The 14949-nt window shown below is 47.1% G+C and overlaps 2 protein-coding genes across 4 annotated transcripts in view; one reads left to right on the forward strand and one right to left on the reverse strand.

Annotated features, from left to right (window-relative positions):
• Positions 1 to 274: 274 nt before the first annotated feature.
• SHC3 (SHC adaptor protein 3) overlaps positions 275 to 14949 on the reverse strand; it is a 163654-nt gene continuing 148979 nt past the window's right edge. For all 3 annotated transcript variants that reach the window (XM_008992779.5, XM_017971770.4, XM_054253670.2), the window contains one exon: positions 275 to 8157. In XM_008992779.5, coding sequence (XP_008991027.1) covers positions 8029 to 8157 — 129 coding nt within the window. In that variant the 3' untranslated portion in view covers positions 275 to 8028. The remainder of the gene's footprint in view (positions 8158 to 14949) is intronic.
• LOC118153666 (uncharacterized) lies at positions 2018 to 2750 on the forward strand. The gene is given in 3 exon segments (XM_054253673.2): positions 2018 to 2163; positions 2165 to 2519; positions 2522 to 2750. Coding segments are annotated over 3 exon segments (660 nt in total). The 3' UTR covers positions 2681 to 2750.

A 14949-nucleotide genomic window follows, 5' to 3' on the forward strand; every position in this document is an offset into this window, starting at 1 on the left:
GAAATGCCCCAACACAAGTGAGGATGTAGCTGCCCACCCCCGGTTCTGTCCAAGGCTGACAAGGTGCTAGAAGGTAACACGAGTCCTCTAGAAATACATCTGCTGGGATGCATTTTTATTCCACAGCCTTGATGGATGGGACAATGCTTTGTTGTGACTGTTTTTTAAGAAGTCTCCCAGGGAGCCACTGAAAATACCTACTTCTTAGATAAAAGTTTCAAGCTCCCCTTCTCTCTTTTGTGAGGCAATACAAATCCATTGTCCAAATGAAAGAGACTTTTCACAATAGCCTTTATTTCCCAGACTTACGTGTACAGTCCTTTAAACAATCAACTGTTTAGAAAATGGTTGTTACCGTCAACCCTTGAGCCAGTTATTCCACGCTGGTAAGAGCCTTTCACAGAAATGTAACACGGTGCATTTTATAGAAAACATCTAATTAAATCACCAATTTCATGCTTTTAAATTGTATCTACAAGTGCAAAACTGCAACATCCAAATGTTTTTAGTATGTAAGTCAGATATCCAAAGGTTAGCTACATAATCAGAAATGCACACACCACTGTTCTGATAATAAAGGCACATTTTCCAATAACCAATTATAACAAGAAGTGCGGCATTACCTAAACTGGGTGTGTCATCTTCCCCTCCTGGGTCACAGGATGACACTTGGGGATGTGATGCCGTGCCTGCACTTGGCGATCCCAGGAGCACAGAGATGCACCAGACAGATCATGAAGAGCTCACACTTGGAAACCATTTCCTGACAGAGTGAAGGAATCCCCGTGGATCCATTGACAGTAAGGAGGGAATTGAAGCTAATTCTCTTCACCTGCTGTGTTGTCAAATCTCCAAAAGATTGACCAGATAACTTAGGTTTTACCATTTGTTGTAGAACAAAGATTAGAGAACTTGAAATTCGTTTTGCATTTCCACTCCTCAGGGATGTCCAAAAAGCCAGTTCTGTTTCAGCACAAAGTAGAAAGTGGTGAATTGGCAACATGCCAAGACGCAGACCATTACAGTCATTCTTTTTGCTTCACAAAAGTTAATGAAAACAAAACAATTTTCAAATAATACTCATCTGTCAATATGTATAATTTGCCATCCAAATGCTTTTTAAAAAGTAACTATCTTATTATTACACATTAAATTTACATGGAGTTGTCTCCTAATCCTGGGATTTTAACACCAAATGTTTAATTCTGAATACAAAGAAACATTCACATACTTAATTTTACAATATTCTGGAACAAGTTATATCCAAAAGTCAAATGAACAGAGAACAATCCACTTGCAACCAACACATAGTTATTAAAAAAAAAACCCCGTTAATATTTAAAGACGGATTTACCTATTAATGTCTGTTTTAATTGTCACTTGATTTGGTGGTTAGAAACTTTGGTTATGGTAAAAATGTCCACGTGAGTGCAAATTCATTACCTCAAAGCTCAGGACCGCAGCATTCCTTCCCCATGTGTGTATTTTTCTGTCTGCAGTATTTCAAGGTGAGACAAAAAAATAGACACTTAAAATTGTATGAGATTTTATTCCTGGTGCTTTTCAGCAAGAACCATTTTTCTAGCCCTAGGGAAGGAGCCTGTGTGTTTCGGGCCTGAGGGATTCATCTATTCAGAGCATCTGTGACAGCCAGGGGGAGGAAAGAAGGGAGGCTGGGATTGCCTCCCGCCTCTTCTAGCATCTCTACTGAGAGTGGTGCCTCCAGGCTGTCCCTCCCCATCCAGAGCCTTCCACGCTCTCCTCCATGCCACTAACACTCAGTTGCCTTCAGTGCAAAGCCTCCAGAGTCCCCAAACTGACCTGGGCGCTCTGCCCTTGCTGGTTCTAGTGAACCTGGACACACTAGTACCTAAGGCTTTTAACAATTCAACATCTTTGTGTGTGTATATGTGTGTGTCTTTATTTCTTTCTAGGTTATAAACTCAGGCAGAGTTGTATTTGCTTCTCTATCTCTCAATCCCAGTACAGGGCCAGCCACATATTAACTAATGCATGAATGAGGCCAAGAAGCTGGCTAGAAATGCCAAGAGACTGTGCCAAGTATATGCAGCTGCACCTGGGAATACACCAAAACATGACATCACAAGCACAGCTTCCTCCACCACACCTTCCCTTTCTGCTCCTTCCCCATTGGCCTCATGCCTGTGCATGGCTGCATGAACAAAGATCTAAATCTAGACTTGTTTTATCCTCCCCTTCCCTTGTCACATTTATCCTGCCTCCACCTTCTTCTTTCCTTATCTTCCCCTGCTGGCTTCTCTGTCATTTCCCACAATGGGCTCCCCCAACCCCTGTCCTCATGTCCTGTTCCTGTTCCCTTTGTACTGGGTCCCACATCCGGCAGCATCCAAGACCATCCTCCATGGCCAATGCCACAATCTGCCAATTCCCAAATTCTTCACGTTTGTTTGACTTCCTGGTTGTCCTTGTTAGTTATAAAACCAAAGCCCAGGGAGGAGTCCCAAGGTGCACAGCACAGAGCCAACCCACGTGTGTACACAGAGCTGCAGATCTGTTTTTAATCAATGTAAGTATATGCATGTATGTATATACATATGCAATTCACATTCACAAGTCTTGGTATAAAGTTGCAATTTTTCTGGCTGCTATAAAATGTGCCAGTTTAAAAACTGTGCATTTGTTGCTTGCAAACTTATAAATATGTATAAACCCCATTATAAATAAATTGTGGCTGGCAGATGGCATTTAAGCTGCCAGCAATGGTTGCATGGAGTTATAAATGCTTATTAATTCTCCACTTCTAAATTCACAGCACGGACCATGGGATCTGTGACATGAAGTGGTGTGAAAACATAATTATAAATTAGAGGGGGGAACCATCAATAAGAGACAGGTAAGGGCTGGAAACTCTCACCAGTGAGTGGTTCTCAAAGTCAAGACTTCAGAGCAGCTGCACCAGCATCACTTTGAGATGTTTTTTTGAAATGCAAATTCTCGGGCCCCACTCCAGACCTAGGGTGTCAGGAACTTGGTGGGGGCAAGGGCAGGGAGGGGGTTGGGGGCTGAGGGATTTGGGGGGTGGGGGATAGCAGGGGGTAGCAGGCTTGCAGTCTGTGTCTGAACCAGCTCACGAGCTAGTTCTGATGCCTGCCTTCCACTCCAGGTCTGCTTGTCATGCATGCCTGTCTCTCAGCCCGAGGACTTCCCTGGCTTGGGAAGTATGCTTAGGTGTGTGCAGGGCCAGTCAGACATTGTTTCTGAAACAGCCTTCCATCAGTGATAGACTTGGTGAATAAATACCCCAGCTGTCTCCCCATTTTGCTGGATTAACTCTGGGGTGTCAGCTCTGTCTCTCGGGGTTTCCCAGTGGGATTCGGCTGTGCACACGACACATCACAGTAACTTACTTGATAATGTACGCCTTCCTCGTCAGCTTCCTTCTCTCCCTACTCCTGGGATCTTCACTCAAATAAACTACATGACCCTCAAGTCCTCTCTCAGGGTCTCCTTCTAAGGAGACCAACTAAGAAAGAGGAAACAGAAACACTGCCTCTCGCATCTGAATAACTCAGGCTTTCACGCATTTTTAGAGGGAGCACAGAGGTAGAACCTGGGGCGGGAAGCACTCCTTGTCGTTTCCATGGGGGGCAAGCTTTACGTGCAGGCCCAGGACGCTGTGAGAGCTGTGCTCTTTCCTAAGTCGATCCCCAGCCCCTTACATGGCTCCAGTTTCATCTGAAAAGTGGGGCCCCAGCTGTGCTGTCTTGCCAAGCTCCCTTCCCTGTGATCCTGAGTTAGGGTCAAGAATCAAAGCTGACTTCAACCACAATGAGCACCACCATGAGACGCCCGGCCAGCCTCTGCAGGACAGCTCTAGGAGCTGACAGTTCTAGGTTGGCACTATGTCCAAGAGTGGGTTTATCTACTTGGTCTTTCTTGGAGCCAGCTTTGAAAGTTCCACCAGAGAACCTGAGTGTTACTCTGAAACCCACTGCGAAGGCCTGTCTGGGTCCTGCGATGACCTCTTCCCAGTCTTTCCACCATCCTCCCACCCACCCCCAATCCTATTGTCACCATCCACAGAAAGGGATTTATGGACGGCACACAAACCTGAACCAGTGAGAGAGAACCGAGGGGCACGTTGGGAACGCAGAATTTTAGAAAGTCATTGCGCTTTATATGTTTCATATACTTGTCAATCCCCAGCACTCTCTCAAGCTGGGAACATGTGTAGCCCTGTGGTGTAGAGCATGCCAAGGCTCAGAGTCCATGCCATCTGGGTGTGCCAGGGTGGAGGCTGGAGGGAGGTATTACTCGTGGCCAGCGCTGCCCCTGTTCTGGGAAGGCCTACAGTCTGAGGCTTCTGCCCAGCTCAGCCCAACAGAAAGGACATGTGTGACTGCCTTCAGGTGGCGGCCAATAGGGAGGAAATGAGGACCCAGATGTCCATCTTAAAGCTCTGCTTATAGAAAGAAGCTAGCCACATGTCGGATGTCACTGAAAAGGAAAGCTTTACTTCGGGAGCTGGGGGCCATCCTCAGAATGCCAGCACCAGGCATAGAGGCTGGGCTGGACACACATGTCCACTGTGCCCCCAGCACATGGACCGTTTAGGGTCCATGCTCCCCTGGGCCTGTCTTTCCTTCTAAGTTAGGCCTTTACATACATACATGGCTTGTCATCTTCTGTCTTCATTAGAAATTACTCAGAGCGCCTCCACCTCCAGGAAGCACTAAAAAAGCCATATGTGGCCCAGTCAGGCCTTTGTCCATTACCCCAACATTAGAGATGGCTTGAGAAAATAGCCACCCGCTCATCAAGGCTGAGTGGACACCCAGTCTTTAGACCCCTCAAATATAAAAGCAGCAACAGTGGTGTCTTAAGCACGGGATTTAAGATTGAGTCATTTGACTGTGGTGTTTATCACCTGCCCACCCGATTCTCCAGTGAGCTACTCAGAGGCTACCTTGGAGGGTCAAGAATTGAAGCTGACTTCAACCACAGTGAGTACCCCCATGAGAGGCTCAGCTGGCCTCTGCTGGACAGAGATGTCATTTGAAGCACAGCTGATTCATTCATAGGGAGAGGAAAGCTGGGTGGGGGTCTCCAAGGCCACTCTGTAAGGGCAGAGGAGCCATTTAGGACTGCCGGCCCCCATCTTGTACTCCCAGAAGACACAGAATTCTGGGTTAAGTGTTGGTGCCCATTGGGAGGGCAACAGGGCCCAGGTGCACTCTGCAGGCTCAGGGTGGCCCAGCACAGCAGCAGCGACTGTGTCCTGGAAGCCTGAGGCCCTGGAAGGCAAGGCGTAGTGCCGCTCCCCCTGCATTCATTGTTCAGCTTCCTGCCTTGCCCAGGCAGAGATGTAGTCTGAGAAAGCAGGGGGAAAAGGGGCCCAGGCTAGGCAACAAGGAGGCTCCATTGCCTTTGCCTTGGAATCCTGACCTCAAAGCACAGGCTGGCACGCAGCGGGCTCAGGAAACGCTGAGTGAGCAGAAGAGCGCTGCAGCCAGATGACAACATGGCCTCCAGCAAGGTGCAGCACCAGCCCCTGCCTCAGTTTCCCCATGTGTCAATGAGGCTCACGGGAATGGCCCAGCACACGGTGCTGGAGGGAAGAGTCGGGATAACTAATGTGTGCTCTAACACACTTTCCAAATGGAAGGGAACAAAGATTAGAAAATCGCTGCCATCTGCGATGTCTGAAGCCTGTTCGCCTCACTGGCACTATTCTAGTGTGATCAACCTTATAATCCAAGGTTAAAAATATATATTTTGAATTAATATTAAAAAGAAAAAATTTGACTCCAATACTTTTTATTTTCTAAATTGATTCTCATGCAAAAAAAAAATATATGTTTTCTGTCACCATTGAACCAGACACTGACTTCACAGCAAGAGCTACTAAAGCTGCAGATTATCATTCAAGTCCCCCCAAGAGAAAAATCAAGTAAATCAAGTGCCACAGCATTCACAGCTCCTAACTCGCATTTCCTGTTTTGCTATTCTCCCTGAACGTTATAATAGCATTTTGACCTTTCACAAGAGGGGAATGCACGAATGTTAAAAGAAGGTCATTTTGCACATTTTCCAGTGGTGCACATTCACGCACAGGTGGGTCAGAGCTGCATGCATCTCTCCAGGGCTCCAGGTCTTCCGAGGACAGATGTGCAGGGCAGCTCTCAGAGCACCCAACTCTGCGCCGTCTTGGGGCAGGAGGCTGATGCAGCTGCTGCCGGCACCCCCTGCAGCCCTCTGTTTCTGAATCACTAAGCAGAACATTTACATGATGCCTGAAGCCAAAACCATTTCAGGAAGCAGCAGGGCAGTCTAGATTAGTGTCGGACTGACTCTCCAGAGTTTCAATCCACTGCAGAACCTTCTAGAACATTGACTTCACTGTCATCTCTAATTCATAGACCCTCAAAGGGCAAAACCCCCAGCGAAGGCTTGGGCCTGCCCTGACTCATCCTCACTGGTTAGCTCTAACGGGTCCTTCCATCTGGCCACACACACCCCAGGGCAGAAACGGGGCTCACGCCGTGGGCATTAGAACTTAGCAGTATTGTTCTCTGCCAGACTGTTCAGTCTCCTCGTAACTCTCCTTACGGGATCAGATCTATCACTATCCAACTCTAAGTGTGTTCAGGCTGTCTTTCTGTTGCACTGACCCTTACCGTACAGGGTGCTATACCCTGTGGGGTCTCACCAGAAAGAGAGCCAAGCTACCATCGAGCAAACAGATCCAACTGTTTTTTAAAGGCTGTCTGTCAAAATCACAGGGCGGTCTCAGCCCAGATAGTATTTCAAAGCTATAAACATTGCCAGCTTTCTAACACCAAATGACTTCTCAGGAAATGACCATATTTTACCTGGAAGGAAGGGAATCAAGACAAAGAGTGGGGTGGGGTGCACGCCCTTCCCTGCATGACTGGGAAACCTTGTTGTAGGGGCAGCAGGCTTTTCCCCCATCCCTCTCTCCAGAGGCAGAATGGCAAATGGATTCCAGTGACTCCTGGGGCTGGGTCAGGCCTCTGGCACACACAGCCTGGGGGCCTCCGTGCCTGAGTCTCCGGGACTGAGCTCTGGAATGGGACCTACTCTTGCTCTCACACAGGCTTCTCCCCTGTTGAATACAAGGCAGGAGGGGAACTTTGCTTGCAACTACCCCAAGCAGCCTACAGTCAACCACTGACTAGGAGACACAGACCAGGAGTTCGCCCCAACTGCCCCTTCTACAAATATCCATTTTAGCATTACATGCACGAGAACAGGGAAGCATCTGTCAATCAAGATTTTGATTGGTGAGGCTTTTTTTGTGCCATTCAAAAATGGCATGAAATGAATTCCCAAGTACTCCTCACATAACTGGGATCAAGGGTGACAAGGTCCTGTGCTCAGCAGGACCCAGAGGAGCCGGAGTACCACCTGCTCTTTAGTGAAGCTGCAGTGAGTCGTCTGTGGCATGCAGTGCAGGGAGCAAAGGAGGTGTCCCGGGGAGGCCAAGGGAGGATGCCCACTCCCTCCAGCAAGCACAGCCATGCCTCGGAACCAGTGTCTCATAGCTCTCAGTGCAGGACTAGGCACGCTCTGGGCAGCACGCCTTGCGATTCCATCACAATTCTGCGTTTCTAGTCCCCTCCAATTGTGCTTATTAGGTAAAACTGCAGGCTACACCTTTCTAGTGGCATTTCCCAGCAGAATGGGTCAGTTGAATTAAATTTTTGCCTGGACAACTACAGTCAAACTTTTTTCCATTAAAAACATACAGCACAGAATGTTAGTCTTACATCTTTCTTAGTCTTAAAAAATATAAATATAGAGGGATAATTTGTACAGGATGTATAGGTATGTACACCTTTAATATGCATATGAGAAATTCAGAACCAAGTTTATGAAACTTGACCTTAGAAGCAGCCTTCCTTCTGGAGCTGCTGAAGAAGACTCTGAGCCACAGGCAGCTGCCCCAGTTCCTACAGCCCCTACTGCAGCCCACTCCGGGTCCTCCTGACCTGGTGCACAGTGCTGGGAGCAGCACTGGCCAGGTCACTGCTTCCTCTCCACTGGCTGCTGGAGGCACAGCTCGCTCCCTGCAGAGACGATGGGCAGGCTGCTCTCTAGGTGGTGGTTGATGAGGTGGCTGATACTGTCAAAGACTCTGTCCTTTGTCCGGATCTATGAAGGAAGCAAAGGAAAGGTTAAGCACATCCCACAGGCAGCAAAAACAGAACACGCTTTGCTCAGAATCAGCTACACCATCGGAACTGGCCCAGAAGGAGAGGGGGAGGGGACAAGGGGCTTCCCCCACTTTAGAGATGCTGTCTGCAAAGACCCTGGTCACTAGCAATGGCCAGTCCATTTCATTGGCTGAGCTTACCTCCAAGCCACTTAAACACCTTTCAGTAACCATAAGCCCAGGCCTCTGGGACTGAGCTCTGGAATGTCTTAGCCCACTGTCCCATAGGCATGGCCTCCCCAACCTTCACCACCAGGGCCACCTCACTTCTCTCTCCTGCTCCCCACCTGGCCCTCTCAGGGTAGCCCTACACTGGGATCTGCTGGCTCCCATGCCCGTCCCACCTCCAGGCCTTTGCATAGCATTGTCCCAGCCCAGAATGTGTTTCTTCCATGTGAGCCTGGTCCCATCTCAATGCCAACACCTCCAGGCAGCCTTCCTTCCTCCCTAAGCATCCTGGGCACCCACGAGGGACAAGCCCCATAGTTCCCCAGAGGAGTCCCTGTTGCCCCTGCAGTCCCCCACCGGAGGGTGAGCCAGGCAGGGTCAGAGGTACAGGCTCCATGTTCCTGGGCTTTCAGTGCTACAGTCTGCCCATAAACCTTTCCTGAATAAATGAATGCCGGGGTCAGAGGGGAGAGCAGATTGAACACCCTGCCTTGCTTGCTGGCCTGCACGTGGTCCCTGAGGTCCATCAGCCGTGTCCATCCTGAGCCGGCACATTCACAGATAAAGCTCACACTTGAAAAAGGTGGGGTGGGGCCTGTCAGGAGCAGTCTTTCGAGGAGTTTGGGACACAATCCCCTGCGATTTGCACCCTGGAGAAGTGGGAGATGGGGGCAGGGAGCAGACACCTTGGCTAGGTCCACTCACCCTCACAGGCCACCATCAAGGCTATGCTTGAGGGTCAGCGGAATTCCTGGCTGGAATTCACTCTCCAGCCTTAGTGGGGGTCCCCTCTCCATCAGTGTGTGCAAATGTTTCCAGGAGCCCATCCTCTCATGGGACAGCCTGCTCTCCTTACCCTCCTGCAGGGACTCCCGAGGCAATGTTCATCCTCCTCACTGTTTTCCCCAATATTCTCTTTTCCCCAAATTTTTATTGTAACTTCTGCCTCCACTAATGTGGCTACTCTTTATTCTCCCGCTCCATCAACCTACCAAAGAAACATCAATCTCTGGACTTTCAACCCCCATTCCCACCCCACCCCAATCTATACTTCAGGTGTGCGTATTGGAAATCCCTACCCAAGGTGCTTTGAGAAGCTCACACCGTGTGCTCATGGCTCTACCCATTCGCAGCTGAAGAAACAGAAAAACTTTGAAGTTAGAATGTTTTCCTCCTGCAGGAACCCTTCCCACCATCTCTGTAAGCACCAGAGGGAGAAGAGATCTCTGGACCAGAGAGTCTCCCGATCCTTGGTCACTAAGCCTCACTAAGGGTGTAACCTGTTGGGCAAGTTTAGAAAGGAAGCTTTTTGCAAGACTTTCCAGCATCTTTTCACTGAGGTTGTTTAATTCTCTTAGGGTTCCTCAGCACTCCTACCCCAGAAAGACCCCCTGAGTAACTCAAGCAGCATACTTATTTGGAAGCTGGGGACATCAAGAAACTCAGCTTGAGACCAGTAATGTTGGGGTGTTGCCTTAATGCTGACTCCTTACTCTCATTCCTTAACGACTGGCACGCATGTAAGTTCTGGGCGAACTAGACTAGGTGAAGACCGGTTTAGGGCAGGGAAGCATCTGAGACAATAGTCTCAACCTGTTCTCACCTCCAAACCTCCTGAGGACCTTTGAGTAGGCACAGCCCAGGCCCCAGGCCAATTTCATAAGGAGGTCTGGGTGGGGCCTGGGCACCAGGTGTCTTAGGCTCCTCCAATGCTTCCAACATGCTGCCAAAGCTGAGAACGACCAGTTATTAGCATATTTCAGTATATAGTCTGGCCAACATGAACACACATCTATGAATTTACTGCCTAGTTCACTTCATTGACGTAAATACTCAAGTCTGGCTCCTGCCCAAAGAACTTAGAGGCAACAGCACTGTTTGTGTGGACCTACCTGTTATGCACTAGAAATGCCGACGGCTGATTAAAACTACTAGGCAGCCAGGACAAACCTAGACTCCAGACACACCTGCATTAAGACACATGGAATGTTAACCCCAGACAGCCCGGGGAGGTTGTGCGTAGTAACGGAGAAATAAAAATCCAGATGAAAGCCTTCCTTCTAGTCAGGTAAAGAGGCTGAACTGTGCACATACTAGGAATTAAGAAAGTCTAAAATTAATCATCTAAGCTTCCACCTCAGGAAACTGGAAAAACAAGAACAAATCAATCTGAAGTAAGCGGGAGGAAAGAAATAATGATAAAAATTAGGGCAAAAGTCAATCGAATTGAAAACAGGAAATCAGTGGAAAAAAATGAATGAAACCAAAAGCTGGTTCTTTGAAAATATCAATAAAATTGATAAGCCTATAGCCAGGCTAAGAGAAAAAAGATAAGACTCAAACTGTCAGTATAAGAAAGAAAAAAGGAGGTACCATAGCAGATCCCATGAACGTCAAAAAAGACAATAAAAAATACAGAAATAATGGAATTCAACTTTATGACAGGTTTATCAGGGTCTTATTTGCATTTGGTTTACAATATTCCCAACATATGATATGTTTATTGGGATGTAAGCCCATCCCAACTTGAGAAGCACCTGTATTAGGAATGACTCTATATAAATGTGATAATCTAAATTAAAAATTTCTTGAAAGACACAATCTGCCAAAACTCACACAAGAAGAAATAAACAATTGGAATAGGCCTATGTCTGTTAAAGAAATTGAACCAATAATTAATAACCTTCCAAAAGAGAAAGCACAAAGCCCAGATGTGTTCACCGGTGAATTCCAACAAGCATTTAAGGAAGAATTTATTCCAATTCCCTACAATCTTTCTTAGAAGACAGATTCGGAGAACATACTTCCTCATGCTGTAAAGCCAACAATACCTTAATACCAAATCCAGACAAAGACATTAAAAGAAGACTATAGCCCAATATCTCTCATAAACAGAGATGCACAAATGCTCAACAAATATTAGCAAATTGAACCCAACAATGTATAAAAAGAAGTATACACCACAACCAAGTGGAATTTATTTCAGGTATGCAAAGTTGGTTCAATATTCAGAAATCAATTTTATCCATCATGTTAAAGATGAAAAATCACATAATAATATCAATAGACACAGACAAAGCATTTGACAAAATCCAACACCTCTTAACAAGAGTTGTTTTTTTTTAATTTATTTTAAAAAAGGTCTTTTTAAAAAAACAAAACAAAAAAATCTCTTGATAAAGTAGGAAAGGAAATTCCTCAACTTGATAAAGAGTATCTACGGGCTGGGCATGGTGGCTTATGCCTGTAATCCCAGCACTTCGGAAGGCTGAGAAAGCTGATCATTTGAGGTCAAGAGTTCAAGATCAGCCTGGCTGACACAGTGAAACCCATCTCCACTAAAAAAAAAAAGTTCAAAAATTAGCTGGAAGTCATGGTGAGTACCTGTAATCCCACCTACTGGGGAGACTGAGGCAGGAGAACAGCTTGAACCCAGGAGACGGAGGCTGAAGTGAGCCGAGATTTTGCCACTGCCCTCCAGCCTTTTGACTCTGTCTCAAAAAAAAAAAAAAAAAGAAAAGAAAAGAAAAGAAAAAAATCTACTGAAAAACCCTACAGTTAACATTATATCTGATGGCTAGACACTCAAAGATCAAGAACAAGATAAGGATGTTCCTTCTCACCACTCCAATTCAATATTGTACTAGAAATTCTAGTATTCCAATGAAAAACTACAGAATTTCTTTTTTTAATTTCATTTTTGTAAACCATTATTGCTAAAAATGTGCTACCAGTTTTAGGTAGCAGTCCCCCAAATTCACAGCAGCTTAATTAAAATATGCCTCTTCTCTAGGCTAGGGAAGAAGTGCACACTTGACTCTGTGTGGCTTGTGGTCAGCAGGCATCAGCCCCAGTGTCGAAAACTGAGACAGTAAGACAGAAAGGGAATAAAAGATATACTGATTGGGAAGGAAGAAATGAAACTGCCTTTGTTCACAGATGGCATGATTGTCTAGAAGAAAATCTGAAAGAATCAACAAAAAATCTCCTTGAACTAATTGTGATTATAGTAAGGCTGCAGGATATAAGGTAAATATACAAAAGTCAATTGCTTTCCTATATATCAGCAATGAACACATGGAATTTGAAATTTAAAATGCAATACCATTACATTAGCACCCCTGAAAATGAAATACTTTGGTATAAATCTAACAAAATACCTACAATATCTATATGATGAAAACTACAAAAGTCCTGTAAAAGAAATCAAAGAAGAACTAAATAAATAAAGTGGTATTTCATGTTTATAGATAGGAATACTCAATATTGTCAAGATGTCAGTTCTTTACAGTATTTACTAAATAATATCAAATAAAGTCTATTTAAAAACAAAAATAATAAATGAATATTCAGCTTGAGAGCATGGGGGGGACTAGGTTTTCAGGGGGAGAAGCTGCGGGAGGTGAGGTTTTACAAAGAAATGAAAGCAACATCTCCTACTCCTAAAACAAGGCCACTCAGGAGCCTCTGGAATCATGCATGGTAAAGAATTTCTTCTTTGATTTGATTTTTGCAAACTGTTACTGTTAAAAATGTGTACTGTTTTTAGGTAGCGATCCCCAAGCTTTCATAGCAGCTTAATCATAATATGCCTCTTCACTAGGCTAGGGCAGAAATGCACACTCAGCTCTGTGTGGCCTGTGGTCACCAGGCATCACCCCCAGTATCCAAAAGTAAAGAGAGTGGGGGTCGGGTTGGGATGAAAGATGGGGAGGTGACAGGGGGTTGGAAGGTGGAAGATAGGAAGGGTAGGGGTGAGAGGTGAAAGTGGAGGGTGAGAAGCAGCGGGGCAGGGAGACAGGGAGCCAGTTGTGGGGCAGGTTTCTTTGTGCCAAATTGTGGGTGTGGGGACCTCTGTGGTCTGTGGACAACAGCAGGTCTGGCTTGTCATTTTCATTCTTCCCTCTGGGCCTCCCTCAGGATTCCCCAGGTGGTGGGTGGGAAGGTGAGGGCTCCTGCTCTGGCTGTGACCTATGTTGAAGTCAAACTAGGACAAAACAGGGACAGTTTCTCATGCCAGGCTCTAGGGGGACACTAAACTATCACCAGCAACAGAATGAGATGGATAAATCAACCTAACAGAAGCCCTTGCAGGGGCTGGCACAAAACCGCCCTCATGTGCAGTGGGAGACACAGGCCCAGGAGGAGAGCGAAGTGGGCGGGCCGACCTCAGGATGTGGGTGTTGCGAGTGGAATGTACAGGCGTGGGGTGGGGGACACAGGTGAGTCCCCCTCACCGACTCTCCATGTCTCCTCCATCAGTAGTGACTAAGCTGGGTACTAATGTCTGTTTGCAGGGCCGTCACTGGGTCTGGGTGGAGCTTTGCCATTGGGTACTGTAGCTTGATGATACTCCAAAGTGCCTAGTGGTGGAAGGATGCAGGGGAGAGCCTCCCACCCTCTGGTGGCACACATGGGTCTCAGGAGGACACTCCGAGCTTGGGGAGGTGCCCAGGGGAGTGGTAAGGATATGCTGAGCTGCAAGCCCAGTTTGACCCCACAGGGACATTTTGCACTGAGCTTCCACACCCACACAGGAGACACAGCCCAGCTGCACCAGCCTTCTGGAACACTAATATTCTAGCAGAATCAGGTTGGTAACTATTGTTCTAACTGTATGGCAAGCACGCTCGTTGCTAGTGTTGACTACCACTGCCAGTTCTACCATAAAAATGATTCTTCAGGAGCTCTGCAGCTAGATAGAGGGGTAGTCTCCTACCCCAGGGAAAAGTCCAGCCTACCTTGGGGACTGCGCCATCTCCAAGAGACCTCCAGGGCGACATGTAATGAGTCTCTGCTCAAGAAACCGAAAAGAAGACTTCACTCAGCTGCCACAGTGAGGAGGATGATGATGTCCTCAGTGACCAAAGACAGCACCAGATCTGCTCACAGAGCAGAGGGCCTAGGCCCAGGTCCCTCCTGGAAAAGCACAGCTGTCCCACAAAACTAACCTGATACCTGTATAAAAACCCACAAACCACAAGCAAAGCAGGTGGAGAGAAGGCAGTACCGCAGGAAAGTGAGTAGTGCCTCTCCCTGAACCCTGCCTGGATGCCGGGGGCTCACCTGCCTTGGGCCATCTCAGGTGAGGCTCCTCTGTCCTTCACCAAATGGAAACTGAGTATTTCCGGCACCCCTTGGGGCCAGTAGAACACAGAGCCAGGAATTTGAACCTTGAGAGCTGGAGGGCTCCTTCCACATTGCCTGGTGTTGCCCTCTTAAGACATTTCTTTCTCAGCCATGGAACAACTGCCACACAGAGCCCTACCTGGATGCCCAGGATATCAGACTCAGGAATAAAATGGGAGGAGGCCGGCCCTGGAGCACTCTCAGGACCCTGCCTACCCCTGGGAGCTTCCAGAGCAGGACTGTGGGGTGGTCTTTCCCACTCAGAACTTCCACTGGATAGGTAAGTCACATGACTTACCTGAGCCAGAGGTGACTGAATGGGCTGTGTAATTTCCATATTTCCTTTGCAGTGAACAAAGGCACAATGCCAATAGGAGAAGTCAGCTGGTCCTCCAGCAAACAGAGCAGAGGCCTCGGTTCATTTTGCTGAACAG

Source organism: Callithrix jacchus, chromosome 1, assembly GCF_049354715.1.
Source record: "Callithrix jacchus isolate 240 chromosome 1, calJac240_pri, whole genome shotgun sequence".
Taxonomy (NCBI): Eukaryota; Metazoa; Chordata; class Mammalia; order Primates; family Cebidae; genus Callithrix; species Callithrix jacchus.